This window comes from Vespula pensylvanica, chromosome 7 (assembly GCF_014466175.1).
Source record: "Vespula pensylvanica isolate Volc-1 chromosome 7, ASM1446617v1, whole genome shotgun sequence".
NCBI lineage: Eukaryota > Metazoa > Arthropoda > Insecta > Hymenoptera > Vespidae > Vespula > Vespula pensylvanica.
This window is the reverse complement of record NC_057691.1, coordinates 3,991,001-4,006,133: the sequence shown is the minus strand read 5'-3', so window position 1 is coordinate 4,006,133 and position 15,133 is coordinate 3,991,001. Positions and strand designations below refer to the sequence as shown.

General features: G+C 29.0%; 2 protein-coding genes across 2 annotated transcripts in view; one reads left to right on the top strand and one right to left on the bottom strand.

Moving 5' to 3' along the window:
* Positions 1-23: 23 nt before the first annotated feature.
* On the bottom strand, positions 24-3,339 carry LOC122630736 (proline-, glutamic acid- and leucine-rich protein 1-like). The gene is made up of 8 exons (XM_043815551.1): positions 2,888-3,339; positions 2,385-2,783; positions 1,971-2,317; positions 1,722-1,901; positions 1,383-1,647; positions 1,078-1,281; positions 674-966; positions 24-592 (listed from the first exon to the last, which is right to left on the bottom strand). Exons 1-8 carry the CDS (start codon positions 2,999-3,001, stop codon positions 55-57), a joined length of 2,340 nt encoding a protein of 779 aa, XP_043671486.1. The 5' UTR covers positions 3,002-3,339; the 3' UTR covers positions 24-54.
* Positions 3,340-4,956: 1,617 nt separating this feature from the next.
* The window catches only part of LOC122630316, a 50,482-nt gene continuing 40,305 nt past the window's right edge, over positions 4,957-15,133 (top strand). The window contains exon 1 of the mRNA XM_043814692.1: positions 4,957-5,376. The gene's annotated coding sequence lies outside the window, so the exon portion shown is untranslated. The remainder of the gene's footprint in view (positions 5,377-15,133) is intronic.

Genomic DNA, 15,133 nt, shown 5'->3' with positions numbered 1-15,133 from the left:
ATAAACAATAATGTTTATTTATAAAAATTAAAAAACAGTTCTATAAAACCGTATTTAATTATCCTTTAGTTGGTCATGAAAAGAAAGTAACATTTCTTTTTCATCATCCATTAATACATCCTCCTTCTCTTCCAAACCTTTCAAATTATTATCTCCTTGTTGAAGATTGGTAGGATGATCTATCCTAGAATTTTCCTCAACATTCAATTCTGTTAATTTTATCTCCATTTTCTTTAATTGTTTATCTTCTATTTCATCAGCCATTTGATCTTTTCGTAAACTATTATGCAATTCATCTTCAACATTTTTTTCAATATTTCTTTCTTCTATAAATTGTACTTTATTTACAATACTTTTGCTTTTTTGTAAAGAGTTATCTTCCAATTTAGAAGAATCTATACTTATTGATTCTTTTACTACGTCAGCTGTAGTATTATTTCCTGAATCTAGATGCACTTTCTGATTAGCATTTAGTGTAACAATATCTATTATTTTCGATCGCTTATTCGATGGTGCAAATTCTTCATGTGATATACTTTTCTGTTCCTTCGATTCAGTAATACAAATTTCATCACGTTCATTTGATATTTCCCTAAAAAATGAATAAATTGTTTGTAGAAAATTTCTATAATTGTCATATAGCAAATAAATATAAATTTTTGCTTAAAATTACTCAGTTTTAGGTAAACATAAAGTTGGTGCAAGAGGATGTATAATTTTTTCTAATTCTGATAATGCACATCGAGCTTCTTGAACAATATGTAAATTAGAATCATTAAGAGCCATTTCAAAAATTTGTATAGCATGTTGTGTTGAAAATGCAGTTGATCCATGTGAATTTAATTGCAAATCTTTCAATATTTTTAACAGTTGTAAACGGCATTGTGTTTTTTCCTTATAGAAAGTCTCTGTAGGTGAGCCAAGATAATATTCATACAAAAGTGGAATAACAATACTCTGTATGTTCTAAAATAAAGTTAATGCCATAATATTATATATAGTCAATACCATAATTATAAATAACAGTTACTATAACATTTATAACAAAATTCAGTAATACTTATTACTTAATCTTACTATGTAAAGTGTTGTTTTCAAGTAAGTACTGCTGCTAAATAAAATATTTTGTAAAGTTATAAGAGCCTCTATACATAAATCCGCATCCAAACATGGATTTTTCTTAGTTGCAACTGTATTATTTAAAGTTGAACTTTTCTCATATTGACTATCTCTAAGACGTTTCAAGGCTTTCTTTGATAAATGTTTTGTTGTACTTTGAACCTATATGAAATATTCAAATTTGTATTAAACATTTATATTTACTAACTTACACATAACAATTTAAAATGATTTTAATGAATTTAAAAAAAAAAACAATTTACATTCAGAAGTACACGATCTCTTTCTGGAATTATGTCTTTAAGTATAGAAGAAAGACATTCATCCATGATTGTTTCAAAGCCTGATAATGAATTGTTACTTATTAACCATAGTGAGAGACATTTGTATACAGATAATCTTATATTTTTAAATGGTTTACTGCTAGCAATTGTTTTTTGATCTTCTAACACAGTTCCTGTCCATTTTAATGTTTGATGAAATAATTGTAAAATCATTGAACCAAATGGTATTAATTCTTTTTTAAATCTAGAAATAAAAATATTAGTTTTTCACTCTTTACTATTTAATTCAATACTATGTCATAAGTATTATATATTTACCCCTCTATAAGAGCACTTAAAACATTGAATAAACTAATATGTAACTTGGGAAGAATAAGATATAATATCTGTCCTTTAAAAGAATTTTGTCTTTTCAAATTCATAGGTTTAATAGCTAAACCTCGACATAATATTCTTAGAATATCATCAGGTAACACAGAATTTTTCTCTTCGCATCCACTGTAAAAAATTATATTTTTAATAGAACATAAAAAGAAAAATGCTTTTTTCTTATTATTAAATACTTACCGTAACATAGTAGATAAGTATAAACATAAGTTCGTAAACCTTTGTTTTTGTTTAGAATAATATTCTACTATATTTTCTTCTGATATACTTGATAATTCTAATTTATCCCAAATATCTACACTTTCAATTTCTAATAGATTAGAAAAAAGACTATCCATTATATCGTGTAAACTATTGCAAATTAATGCTTGATTACATGTCCAACATGTATAAAATAATTTTGTCGGAGGTGGTTTAAAATTACGCTCTGTTGCTCTAACCAAAAGAGCAAAACATTTGGCTCCAGCTTCAGCTAAATTAGCTTGAGAAGCATCTACTTGAAGAAATATCATCTTTCTAATTAATGTCTGAAATAACAAAAAAAGATTAAAACAAATTCTAAATTATCTGAAAATTTTTTTAGTAGGAACATACTTGAAACCGCTCACAAACTTCAGGGTAATGATATAATAAAGTAGCAAGAAGATAATACGTAGCACCATAGCTCGTTACTGATTCTAAATTATCCAAAATATTTAAAAGCTGTTTAACATTTTGCATTGATATTTGTTTATGTAATTCTGGAATAACTTTGCATTGTGTAACTAAATTTCCAATAACTTTACAAGCTATTGTCAGATGTTGAGGATTACTATGAATATTTTCCACTACTTGAGTAGCTTTTGTTATCCATAAGATACCATATTTTGACAATGTGTCTTTCGAGCATTTTGGTAAATATGCATTTAAAAGTAACAAACCGTTATATCGAGTATTAGCTTGATTTAATCGAATATTAATCGTGGATATAATTGCATCATTTACTGTATTTACCTAAAAAGTACAAACATTTACAGGTCATTAGAACAATTCGTAGATTATTTTTAGAGAATTCCAAAGAGACATGAAATAAAGAGGTTAGGTCGACGAATTTTTACCTCTTCTGTTTTAAACGGTATATCATCGTCAAATGTTAATAAATCTTGCAAAAACGCATTATATTGTTTATCATCTTGTTCGAAAAAATTCAGTAACTCCACAAAATTTGCCATTTTATATAAAATTTTTCTTCGCAGAAGATCGCACTACTTCACACAACTTACACACTTATAAAAACAATTATTTACAAACGAATTAACAGAAATATTAATAAAATATAAAGTCGCATTAAACACAATTAAAGAACATAAATAGCACGATAAATTAATTAATGTGTATAATCGGAACATCCGTTTCAATAATTATATACGTAATAAACCACGTGCGATTGATTGCACGTGGGCGAAACAAAGTACGCTACGGCAACATATATTAATTTATTAGTATTTAGAATACACATGCCGACAATTGAAGTTTATATAAGGAAACAAAATCGTCAATTCTTTATCATTATTTATATTTACGATTTTCCATTGTAATAATAAAGAAATTTAATTTATTTCTGATTCATTGTTTACCCAATTTCTATCGAATTTCTATACAATTTGTTAAGGTTATATCAAAATAATTAACGTACATAAAATTATACCCAAATATAATCGTCCTATATATATCCTAGATATAGTTGAAAAATAATGAATTAATATGTAATTAAAGATGCTTTTCCTTTTATACGATTGCGATGCGTAATAGCTATACTAACGGTGAGAAACACATATACATATACACACACATAATACATAAATGTACATATAAGCTCGACGACTTTAGTATGCGACTGACCCCAATCCCAAAAGGAATTATTATGTAATTTTATGGTGCACTCGATGATGACCATTTAAACACTTCTTTGACTCTCAAGGACGAATACAACGAAGTTAAATAATAGTAATTTTTCGACGTTCTCTTTGTTTACACTCGATTCGTTTCATTGTTTATCATTCTATTGTTTTCGCTGTACATATACGCCTTACATTACCTACACAATTACATTTGAAAAGAGATCTCGATTACACCAAAGACTTTGTTTGCATGACTCATCAAAGATAACACAAATTACTCATTGAAGAGACGACTTTAAAATTCATTATTAATTAACTGATCCGCTTTTGGTAAATTATCTTTCGTCGACTTATTAATTATCTCTGTATAGAAAGAACCTAAGCACATACAAAATGTTCTCAAGTACATATGTACATATACCGGGGGATTTTCTCAATGAAGGAGATAGTCTTATCGTTACGAGGTTAGAAAAATTTTCTTAGTCGACAAGATAAATGTAATCAATTAGAGAAAACACAAATTACCTAAAAATTATCGATGTCTGATAATAATACTTGAACTTATAATTTTCTACTATAAATTTAATTCGTTGCTTATGTATAATACAGATAGGTTAATACACCGATATAAAATTTTCTGTAGAGATGGAAAATATTTGTCTTTTGCCATAATTTCATCAAATTATCGTATTACTTATCTATAACAAATTTCTATAGATATCATAACTTTATTTATAAGTTTCCAATACGTAATCTAAATTGACGAAACATTTTTGGCATTGTTTTGATTCGAATAATATATTTCTTTCGTTAAAAACAAATATCTTTTCCAAGGACATCCTTTATTGGTACATACATATACACATAGATAATGGACGTGATCTTACGAGAGAAAACAACGTTTTGAAATGAAAAAGGACATGTATATGTGTATAGTATATATGTCGCGCGTGTGTGTGTATATATATATATATTTTATAGGTAGCGAAAGGGGAGCAATGAGGATATTTCAATTATGCTCGAATGTCCATATAAGTCAGAACCATATATACAATGCATGGTATTGGAAGTATGTATATTTAATATATGTATATAATATATATATATATATATATATATATACACATGCTGGAAGTTGACGCCTATCGGCCATCCTCCTTCCTGGTCCGTTGGCTCTTTCTCCCTCTCTACCTCCCCCCTCCCCTTCACCACCTTTCGCGTTCTTCCGCTCATACCCCCTCCTAGCGGCATCCCCTTCTAACACTGGTTCCTTCTCGGTTCAGTTCCCCTACCAACCGGTGTCCAGTTATGTTGCCGTGGCGAACGCCGTTCGAATCGTCTCGTCGCTTGTTTTCAAGACGCGTTAAGTTACGATATCCTTCGTAACTTCTTAAGTTCTTGTACGGTATTACGTTCTGTGTCGTTAACTTCCGAACGGTCGAAGAAAACGATTGAAATACGATCGTGCCACGCGAGTGATCCAACGAAATAATCTTACATTAGTCTAGTTCGCGCGTGGTATCGAATTCGAAAGAGATAAACAGATAACGAGAGGGAGAGAGAAAGAGAGAGGGAGAAGCAAGAAAAGGATTTTTCATCCTGTCTAAACGTAATAGCATCACGTCGAAGTTAATCTGCAAACGAAGAGGAAGTGAATAAATTTTAACGACGATCGTCACATTAGGAAATGGTCCTCGAATTTCCAGGTACGTGTATGCGTGCGTGTGCATGTACGTGTGTGTTTATATGTATATATATATGTATATATATATGTATATATATGTATGCGCGCGCTAGATCGAAAAAACAAGAGAACGGCGCACCTGCCATATTGGAACGCTCGATTTTCGGATGGCTACGTTCGAAATGACGTGTGTGTTTGTTTTTACTTCGTTTGTTTTATTATTCTTTATTTTTTTTTCATTGTAAAAAACGAATGATGAATAATTTTTAAACGTTTCCACCATATAAAAATCTTTTTAATTGTTGGAGAAGAGAGCGCGGAACCCACCTTCTGACAGGTGGAATGCGGACCCCGTGTATAGCCGTGGGGCTCCACTGAGATCCTCTGGCGATCGCAGCGACGTCAGCGACTTGCTTTGGAATGCGCCTTAACCCCGCGCTTCTCTTCTCATTTTTCTTTTCTACATTTAACCGATCGGCAATGATTTCAAATCCTATTAGATTTTCTATTTTTTTTTTATTATTGTCGTTATTGTTTCTTTTAGTTATCATTCTCTGACGATACATCGTTGGAATATTGTAAGATATCAGATACATTTGTTATACGTATGAAAATCTTAGTTTTGCCTTTCTTACAATTTCGTCTTATATTTAAAGGTTATATTTACATTTTCAAAATTACATTCGTATATAAAGTATTTGTTTATTGATAGTGAAACGATTTCTATAATAAATTGATAGATTTTTAATATATGCATCTAATATATATGTATGTTAATATATATATATATATATTATATATATTATTATTATTATTATTTGTATTCGCACGCGACGAACGGTATATTACGCATATATACATATATTATATGTTGTTTCATACGAGTGATAACAAGTATATAGATTTTTAATATGTATTGTACAATGCATACAAGTTAAAATATATATGTACATTTATATTTATATATATATATATTTATATTTTGCACGTACAATATATTATATATATTTATATGCAGTATCATATGAGTAATATTGTTATCAATGAATTCATAAATTTTTCATAGTAAAAACATGAAAAGGTATATACGCTTTAGCACTGAAATTTTTTTACGAACGAACTATAATAATTATCGACACAACACATTGATACACAAATGAAAGTACATTCCTAAGATAGCTTCAAATAACCAAATTACGTATCATTGACAATCCTTTAATTAAATATATAAGCACAAATGCATTACGAAACAAAATTGAAGTATTTTAACTAGTCGAACTATTTCATTGAATGAATATTAATATATTTTCATTCGCCGTTTTATTACTCTCAGTAAAAAACAATACATTCTCTCGTAACAATTTTATTATAATTATATTATGTATACAACGATATAATATTCTCCATTAGGTATCTCATCGTTATATTTACATAGAATAGAAGCTATAATGTTCATTTTGTCCTGTATAATTTTCTTCAAATACTGATTATCGTTATTGCGTTGCTATCGAACGAATCCAGAAAATCTATACTTATTAAAAAGTATGCACTTCAATTTTAATATCCTAGTAGAAAATATAATTACCTATACCTAATACAGTTTTATGTAGGTATTTCCCATATATCCGGTTATCGTTAAAAAGCCTTCTCTTAATGGCAAAGAGAATGCTCATTTTATCTATTTATTTATTTATTCATTCATTCATTCATTTATTTATTTATTTTTTCTTCTTCGGATCAATAGCAATTTCATATTGATTTGTTTAAGATTTATTTACTATTCCTCGGTTTTATTCTAATTCCTTTAAAGAAATTCACGCTCGAAATAATTTTCTATCTCTTTTTTAGTCGCACGACTTCCTTTCACCAGCTTCAATTAAAATTGTGAACCAGTTCGTTACGACTATCGATAAGGCCTTGCAGACCTTTTTTGGTCGTTTCAAGTTAATGTCCCCTTTAAGTTTTTCGCAAACTTTTCCAACGATCAATTAAAATCACTGAGTCAAACCTGATCGTGAAAGTGAAATCATGTTGATTAACATACCTTTTTAGTTTTTATTTATTTATTTTATTTTGTTTGATTTTATTTTATTTCATTTTTTATCCTGTGAAATTATCCTAGGAGATTAGACTTTCCATATAAATTCAATGTGTGAACTTTTCGAAGATGTTATTTTCCTTGTAAACAAAACGAAAGAGAATATGTTCGAGCTCGGAGAAATAGAAAACAATTAATTTATTTCTCGGGCAATCGACCGAATACTATTATTGTTAGATATACGTAACGTGACAACGTGTGGGTTATCTGGTTAATCGACTGTTTCGAGATCGATAAAACATAATCTATCTAACATGTTTTTGAGTAAATTGTCTTAATTGTTTCTATGATCGAAAACAATAAGATCTTTTGCTGAAAATATATTATCTGAATATAATTGATTCATTTCGAATTTTAAGAAATTTATTAAATCGTATAATTAATAATAAGGATAAAGTTGTCATTTTTAGAGCAAAAAAAAAAATAAGAACGTTATAATAGATATAAATATATACACAAAATATAATTTTAATATATTAAAGAATTATTACAATCACATAAACTTATGGAATACAAATTCTTGCTCTTGTTGTTAGATTAGAAAAAAAATAAAAATAACGTACAATATATTATGTAAGTCGAAACGAACATTATGTAAATTTATGTATACGGAAATCATCGTACAAGGTCAGCAAAGTTTCAAGATCAGATAAGAGCTTCATATAAATATTATCGTTATCAAATAACGACTAGAAAAAAAAAAAGCAGAAAGAGAAAGATCAGAAACAATAAATATTTACTTCATTTCTTTGCTCGTAGTTAAAATATTGTTGGCAAGATGATTGTTAGTTAACGACTATAATAAAGTGAATAAAGAAGTTATACGATCTTATGAGAGAATTCTCGAGAATCATCATCATCGTCATTAATCTCTTTTCTCTTTCTCTTTCTTCTTGATTAACTACGTTCGTCAAGATCTCAGAGACGAAGGATGTTGTAGTAAATTTGACTTTCACTTGGCTGCACTGCTTTCACTTCTACGTGTTATGAGTACATAGATACATATACACACGTATGTACGTATACATACATATTACGTACATATTTATGGCATACGTAATCTTGTAAAATTTCGAAATAAAAATACCTTTCGCTGCATCGACATTCCATTGACCTTCCATCATACATCCATCTCATCGAGGAGTTGTCGTCATTCGTTTGCATCGAACGGACTGTATAATGCAAAAATATCTCGTTTATTAATCTTAATTATATGATCTATAAGGATGACAGAGTAATATCTATTTTTTTAACGTGTGTTATTTTCGTATATTTACTTTTCTTCCTTTTTTTTATTTGTAAACTGATTGAAAGTAAATTATTATTAGCATAAACAACGTTGAAGTACTTTGCAATTAACATAAACAATTGAAAAAAGAAAAATTTACAAAATGATCAAAGACAATTAAAAAAAGGACTTGTTGTTTTTAAGAAGGAATCTTTTCCAGATAAAACATTATGTATGTATCTACATATCTAATAAATTAATATTATTTGTTCATATAAAAATAAGAGTATTATGTTACTTGCAAAATTTAATTACGCGTAACATCATCGTGTTCCTTAATTAGTCCAGATAATCGTCTTTTTTACCATAGTTCGAGATACTAAAAATAGAAGCATAGTATTAGGATTAGGAAATTAGGAGAGTGAAAGATTTTCTTGGGTACTTACTCTATGTGTCCGTGAAACTCCTTTTTTAGGTTCCGACGATCGATCGAGCTATCCTGAAATAGGGTTCTCTTTCGCAATGAGTTGTATGTTACGAGTCTACGATTGTTCCGTTAGTTGGCTTATTTACAGCCTGATGAATCTTTTACCATAAAACGATGATTTTCTCGGTTGTTATTACCAACGTTACCTATAATTTTTTTTTTTCCATTTGCACGAACCTGCAGTTAATTTCTATGCACAGGATTTTGATGACTACGCGCAGTATGACAACACTAGATGTCAGATTTTAAAACTTTCAAATAGCAGAGTATTTATTATCTATCTCATAATTATTATCTGTGTTATTATAAGGCTAAATGGTTTAACTAAATCACAGGTATTAAGACTAGATAACATGTCAAAATAAAATACGACTTGGGCTAAAACAAAATTCTATGTCCGTACATTTCATGTATATATGTATGTATGTATGTATGCATCTATATATAAAATATTACTGTGTAATTATATAAGAAATATATTTTATTACATAAGGAACATAAAATACGACTTGCGCAAAGAACAGGAATTATATAATTTATATCATTGTAATATGTAACAATCATTATTCTTTATATACATAAGATGTATATAAAATAATTATTTCATTATTCCCAATATTCGCACAATAAACTTCGTTTATCGGTCAGATATTGTCGTTATTATCAGGTAATTTTCTTTATCATTTCAGTGTACGAATGGCAATTAATAGAATGTTGATAATCGACCAACGGAAGTGATGTGTCGTTATATTTTTACGACGTACCTCGATAATTACTACTTTTACAGTAGGAGCTTTCTCCTTTCTACTTTAATTCTGTATTATCTTCACTATTACATGTAGATATGTATATAAAAATGTATATAAAAACGGACAGCGAGTTCTTTAATTAACGAATTAAACTTAATGAAAATAAGACCAACACAAAGAGAAATTTTTTCATTAAAAATTCTACAAGGCGTTTTATTAAGTCCGTTTTGTTGCATAAAAATCGCAAAAAAAATAGAATGCATAAAGATCGACATAAATCCTATACTTTCAAATTTGTAGGATGCTCTGTATTAACATATACTGAGAGAGCAAAAAAAGAGGGACGACATATAAATGTTCGAAAGTTTATTTTTATCGGCTTAAAAAATTACGACTTGGAATTAGTCGATTAGAATTTTATTATCAAGTATTGTAAAATTTTTTTACATTTTTTATACAATTTATACATCATCAACGAAGTTACAATCGCAATTTTTTGAAGTTTAATGAAGCTGATGTAGCATTATTAATATTAATTATTAGATAATAATAATAAAATAATGATTATTATACGTCGATATCGAACTTATCTAAATTATATTTAGCCAATGAGATGCATGACATTAGTAGTGTAATCTTTAAAAAATCAGGATAGCTCTGTGCACAGTTATAAACTTGGAACATGTTATCATCGTTATTTACATATCCAATGATCGTTACAGTACATTTAGTCGAAAGACTAAAGTGAGAAGTATTAACTTAAATATGCGTAACTTAAAAACAGCTATGCGACGAAAAATGTTAATATTATGCATTCTATAAGTGAGAGAGGGTGGGGGAATACATATATTAGACACGAACGTTCGGTGTTCTTCATTCAAAGATATTATCCTTTGAAAACGTTTGTCTAAAAATTCTCTCGAGGTCTCTCTTGAACTCAGAAGATTGCCAGAAGTCACGAAAAGGCCTCGAATACCTTGTCACAACTTACTATTATGCAGGGTTGTTCAAAATAAGTGGAAGCGATATAAATACATCTGAGTTGTTTGTAATTCTAATCATTTTATATATATATATATATATTTGTACATGTATAAAGATATTTAGGTGGCTCATTTTAAGCGAAACTTTCTGTGTGTATATTATAATGCGATTTCGTATTTTTCGTATACACATATATATATATATATAATTGTTTATTCGTATAATTTAAATATACAAACATAATTTATCAATTTTCGAAAAATCTCATGAATTAATTTCTATCAATAATTTTTTCTTTGTATAATAATAACTGTAATATATATCTCGTTTAGGAAAATCATTATGCAAATGATTCACAATAATATTATCATAACTAGTTTACAATATCTCATGTTATTATTCAGAAACCTTGTAAGAAATTCGATAAATTTTTATATTTAAAAATTTCGATACACGCGAGTAGTGTTATCAACTACTTGGAATATTCTAATTCTTGAGGATACAAAGTCCTCATTACTCTCAGTGGACAGTGTAAGGTCTTGCTCTGACATTTCCGAGACCTTTCAATTTGTTTAATCACCGTCACGGGTCAATTTGATTAGACTTGCTTGCACAGCACACACATACATACATACACATAGACAGAGGATTTCGTCCTTTTGTTATCTCTTGTTTTATACAGCTGCATATTTCACCTTTCTAATTTCAAATGATTCATAAGGTACACACACTATATGCATATTATGATATTATTAATTTACTATTAGGTGCGATGAGATAATAACAACGGCAGAGGAAACGTTTGCGATAGATAACTATATACGTCAAGTATACTTTCTGTTAATTATACAATCCTATTCTAAAGTTTCAAACAATCTGGAAACTTCCGATAAATTATTTATACGATTAAAGTTTGATAATCTCTGTGGCAATATTTGACGAAAAGTTTAAGTCTCTTTTCAATTAGAATAATCTCAAACTTTATTATATAATATATATTTAATAACTTAATAAACAAAAACTTACTCTAAAAAAAACTCAATTTATCGAAATAAACGATTAAAGGAATTAAAATAAAACGATAATTACATAATTCCAGGTGTAAAAAATCAGGAAATAAAATTAAGAAAACTTAGTCGATGAAATAGTTGTTGTATCCTGAAGGTTAAAACTTTTAAAAGTAATGACCTTATTGGTGATAGAAAAAATATTACGCATATTATTATTAAAAACGATATACTTATATAATCAGAAATATTATTGTTTGGTATAAATAATGTAAATACAACGTTGACAAGGTCGAGATCATTCACCTAATCCTAGTAATGTGACGATCACTGAATTCGATGAGACATCGGTTGGCTCGCAAGAGTGTATACGTACACATATATGTATATGACTTTACAACGACGACCCGTGACCGATGAAGGACGAGTCATACAGGGCGACTAGAAACTATATGCAGAGAAAATCGTAAATTACACGGCGCTCGATTAAAGCCGACGCCATTTGAAACGGAGAATTATGCCGAGCGAGCACTGGGGACTGCCGTCGCTAACTGTTTCATGCTCTCTCTGTCGTTCTCAAAAGAAAAAGAGATAGAGATGGTGAGAGAGAGAGTTAGAAGGAGAGAGCGAAAGAGAGAGAGAGAGAGAGAGAGAGAGAGAGAGAGAGAGAGAGTCAGAGAGACACAGGGAGAGAGATAGAGAAAGATAGAGATAGGAGAGAGAGAGAGGATACACTGTCATGGTCAAAGAGATACGTGCAGGAAAATATACGAGTTGCGCTTGGAAGAGGAATAGATCGTGGCTGAGTCGTTGCACGTTCCTAGTTACGAATATATTCGTATCTTTTTTCTCTTCTTCTTTTTTTCTTTTTTTCTTTTTATTTCTCTTTCTCTTTTTTAACCACAACCACGGAGAGTGTCTTATTCCTATTTCTTTTTCTTCCGTCTTTTTTCTGTTACAAGCTAATCGTTGATTTCTATAGTTAAAAAAGTATGTATAATGTTAGATACATATTTATCATATCCGTATAATTTATTCATGTAACTTAATATGTATTTTATATGCCGATATTTTATATGCCGATTAACAGATTTATAGATAAATTAAATTTTAAAGAAGGCAGACCGTTCAAATTTTATTCATTATAGAAAATATCAAAATTGAAATATAGAAGGTAGAAAGTAATTCGTTAGATATAGTAAAAAGAAACGCAAAGTATGAGGAAAGAAAGAATTTTTATTAATGATTAAAATTACCGATAAAACTAGGATAAAAAAATATTCAGGATGTTTACAAAAACGATGAGATAAGAGAATAGAACATTCGTAGATAAAATTTTTTCCTCGATTATACAGTCTCGTATATATATATATGTGAATATCGATAGAAGACATAATTAATTGTTGGAATATGTTTGTTTCTATTTGTTAGTATCATCATTATGTCATATAATTCCTCTTGTATACGTATAAAGTTTGTTACATGTAATTGTAAATTAGAAAATGATTGTTAGATTTTGATGGTTAAAATTTTTTACAATTCTTTTACGAGTTTCACAAAATCAAGAAATCGGATAAGAGCGCTACTTTACAAAATGGAGAAAACGAATATTTTCTAATTTAACATTCAAGGTACGCGCGCAACGTTATCCTTCCTGCATGCAATATTCACCATCCCGTGATATTTCAAGCGCAACCGAGTGCACTTCGAGTGCGTATCACGCGATTTCGAGATTTTGCAATAATGCCTGTATTAGCGCTAGGCTCCTGCAAACGTTGTCGACATGCATAGGCACGAATGCATTAAACGATCGTTTCGACTGTAATCTTCGATGTAATTACGAAGAAAAAAAAGTGATCTTTTAGATTGTGTAGCACGTTACAGAACTCGTCAAAGATCAAACGTGTCTTTTTTTCTTTGAAAAATCTTAAAGAAATAAAAATCTGGAATCATTTCCTCTTTGATGTAATCAACGATATATTATTTAGATATACAGCGTGATTATGTACAATTTTATGATGTTGTAAAATCTTTATTGGTCAGTTTAAAACAATGACATTAATGACATTTCACAGAAAAAATGTTAAAGTTTTACCTTAAAGTCATAAACATTTGATATGAGAGCCTTTTGTTGTTTACGTTCAGACAATAATTCAACTCTTGTGAACGGTAAATCATGTTTGCATCAATTGCTAGAATTGCAGTGTGAATTCTCGCCTTATGTTCATCGAGATTGAAGATTCTAGTCTCGTATACAAGATCATTAATGAAGCCCTAAAGGAAGTTGTCACGAAGTGTAATGTCCGGTGATCTTGGTTAGTTATTGGATGGACCTTCTACAATCAATCTAGCGACCAGGAAACTTATCAAACAGTTTCCATATCAAACATTTGTGCTTTTAAGATAAAACTTTGATATTTGATCTCTATAATGTCATTAATGTTATTGTTTCAATTTGTCTAAAAAAAGAAAGAATATTTATTTTTTTAATTAAGAAAAAAAAAAAATTTTTTTTGACGCTATATAAATTTTGAATAAAAATCGAATGCATGTAAATGTATGTAATAAGTAAGTAAATCATAAAGATACATGAAAGAATAGAGATAAGAAACGAATTTATCTACCGTAAAATTGAGCCCTGATATAACTATAATATCGCGTAATAATAATATCATGAAAACACGTATACGTGTGGTAATTCTGATGGCATTATTATACATTCGTTTAATACTTACTTGAAAAAAAAAAAAAAAAAAAAAAAAAAGAAAAAAAAATCAAATTATAGACAACATTTTGTAGTACATACATTATAATATTAAACAAAAAAAGAAAATTATGCAAATTATTAGGAAGAAAGTTAGTAATCGTTTAAACAATGTTAATCTCTGAAACATTAAGCGGCTGTGTTTGTAAAAAGATACGACGTCTAATCGGCGAAAAGGAATGTGTTAAAATGAGTAATTACGTCAAGATGTAACATAATTTTTTTTGTACATTATTACGTTTTCTCGGTATGATGCATTCCTGTAAACATTACCACCACTCTCTTTTACAACGTAGTTTGTTGTTACATAATCCAGCACTAACATTCATACACGAACGTATTAGATACTTGAATTCTTTCTCCTTACCTTTTTGCAAACGTCTTTTCTAATTCCACACAAGATTTTTTACGTGGTTCAAAGGTAACCAAATTTCTCATTTATCTTGTCATTTTTTTTAAATG

What these genes read in the sequence shown, in the direction of transcription:
- LOC122630736 (XM_043815551.1), bottom strand. Translation starts at nt 3,001, where the DNA reads ATGGCAAATTTTGTGGAGTTACTGAATTTTTTCGAACAAGATGATAAA. An exon ending in TACTTATCTACTATGTTACG is followed by an intron (nt 1,902 to 1,970) that starts GTAAGTATTTAA and finishes AATTTTTTACAG; the next exon opens with TGGATGCGAAGAGAAAAATT. An exon ending in TTAAGTGCTCTTATAGAGGG is followed by an intron (nt 1,648 to 1,721) that starts GTAAATATATAA and finishes TTTTATTTCTAG; the next exon opens with ATTTAAAAAAGAATTAATAC.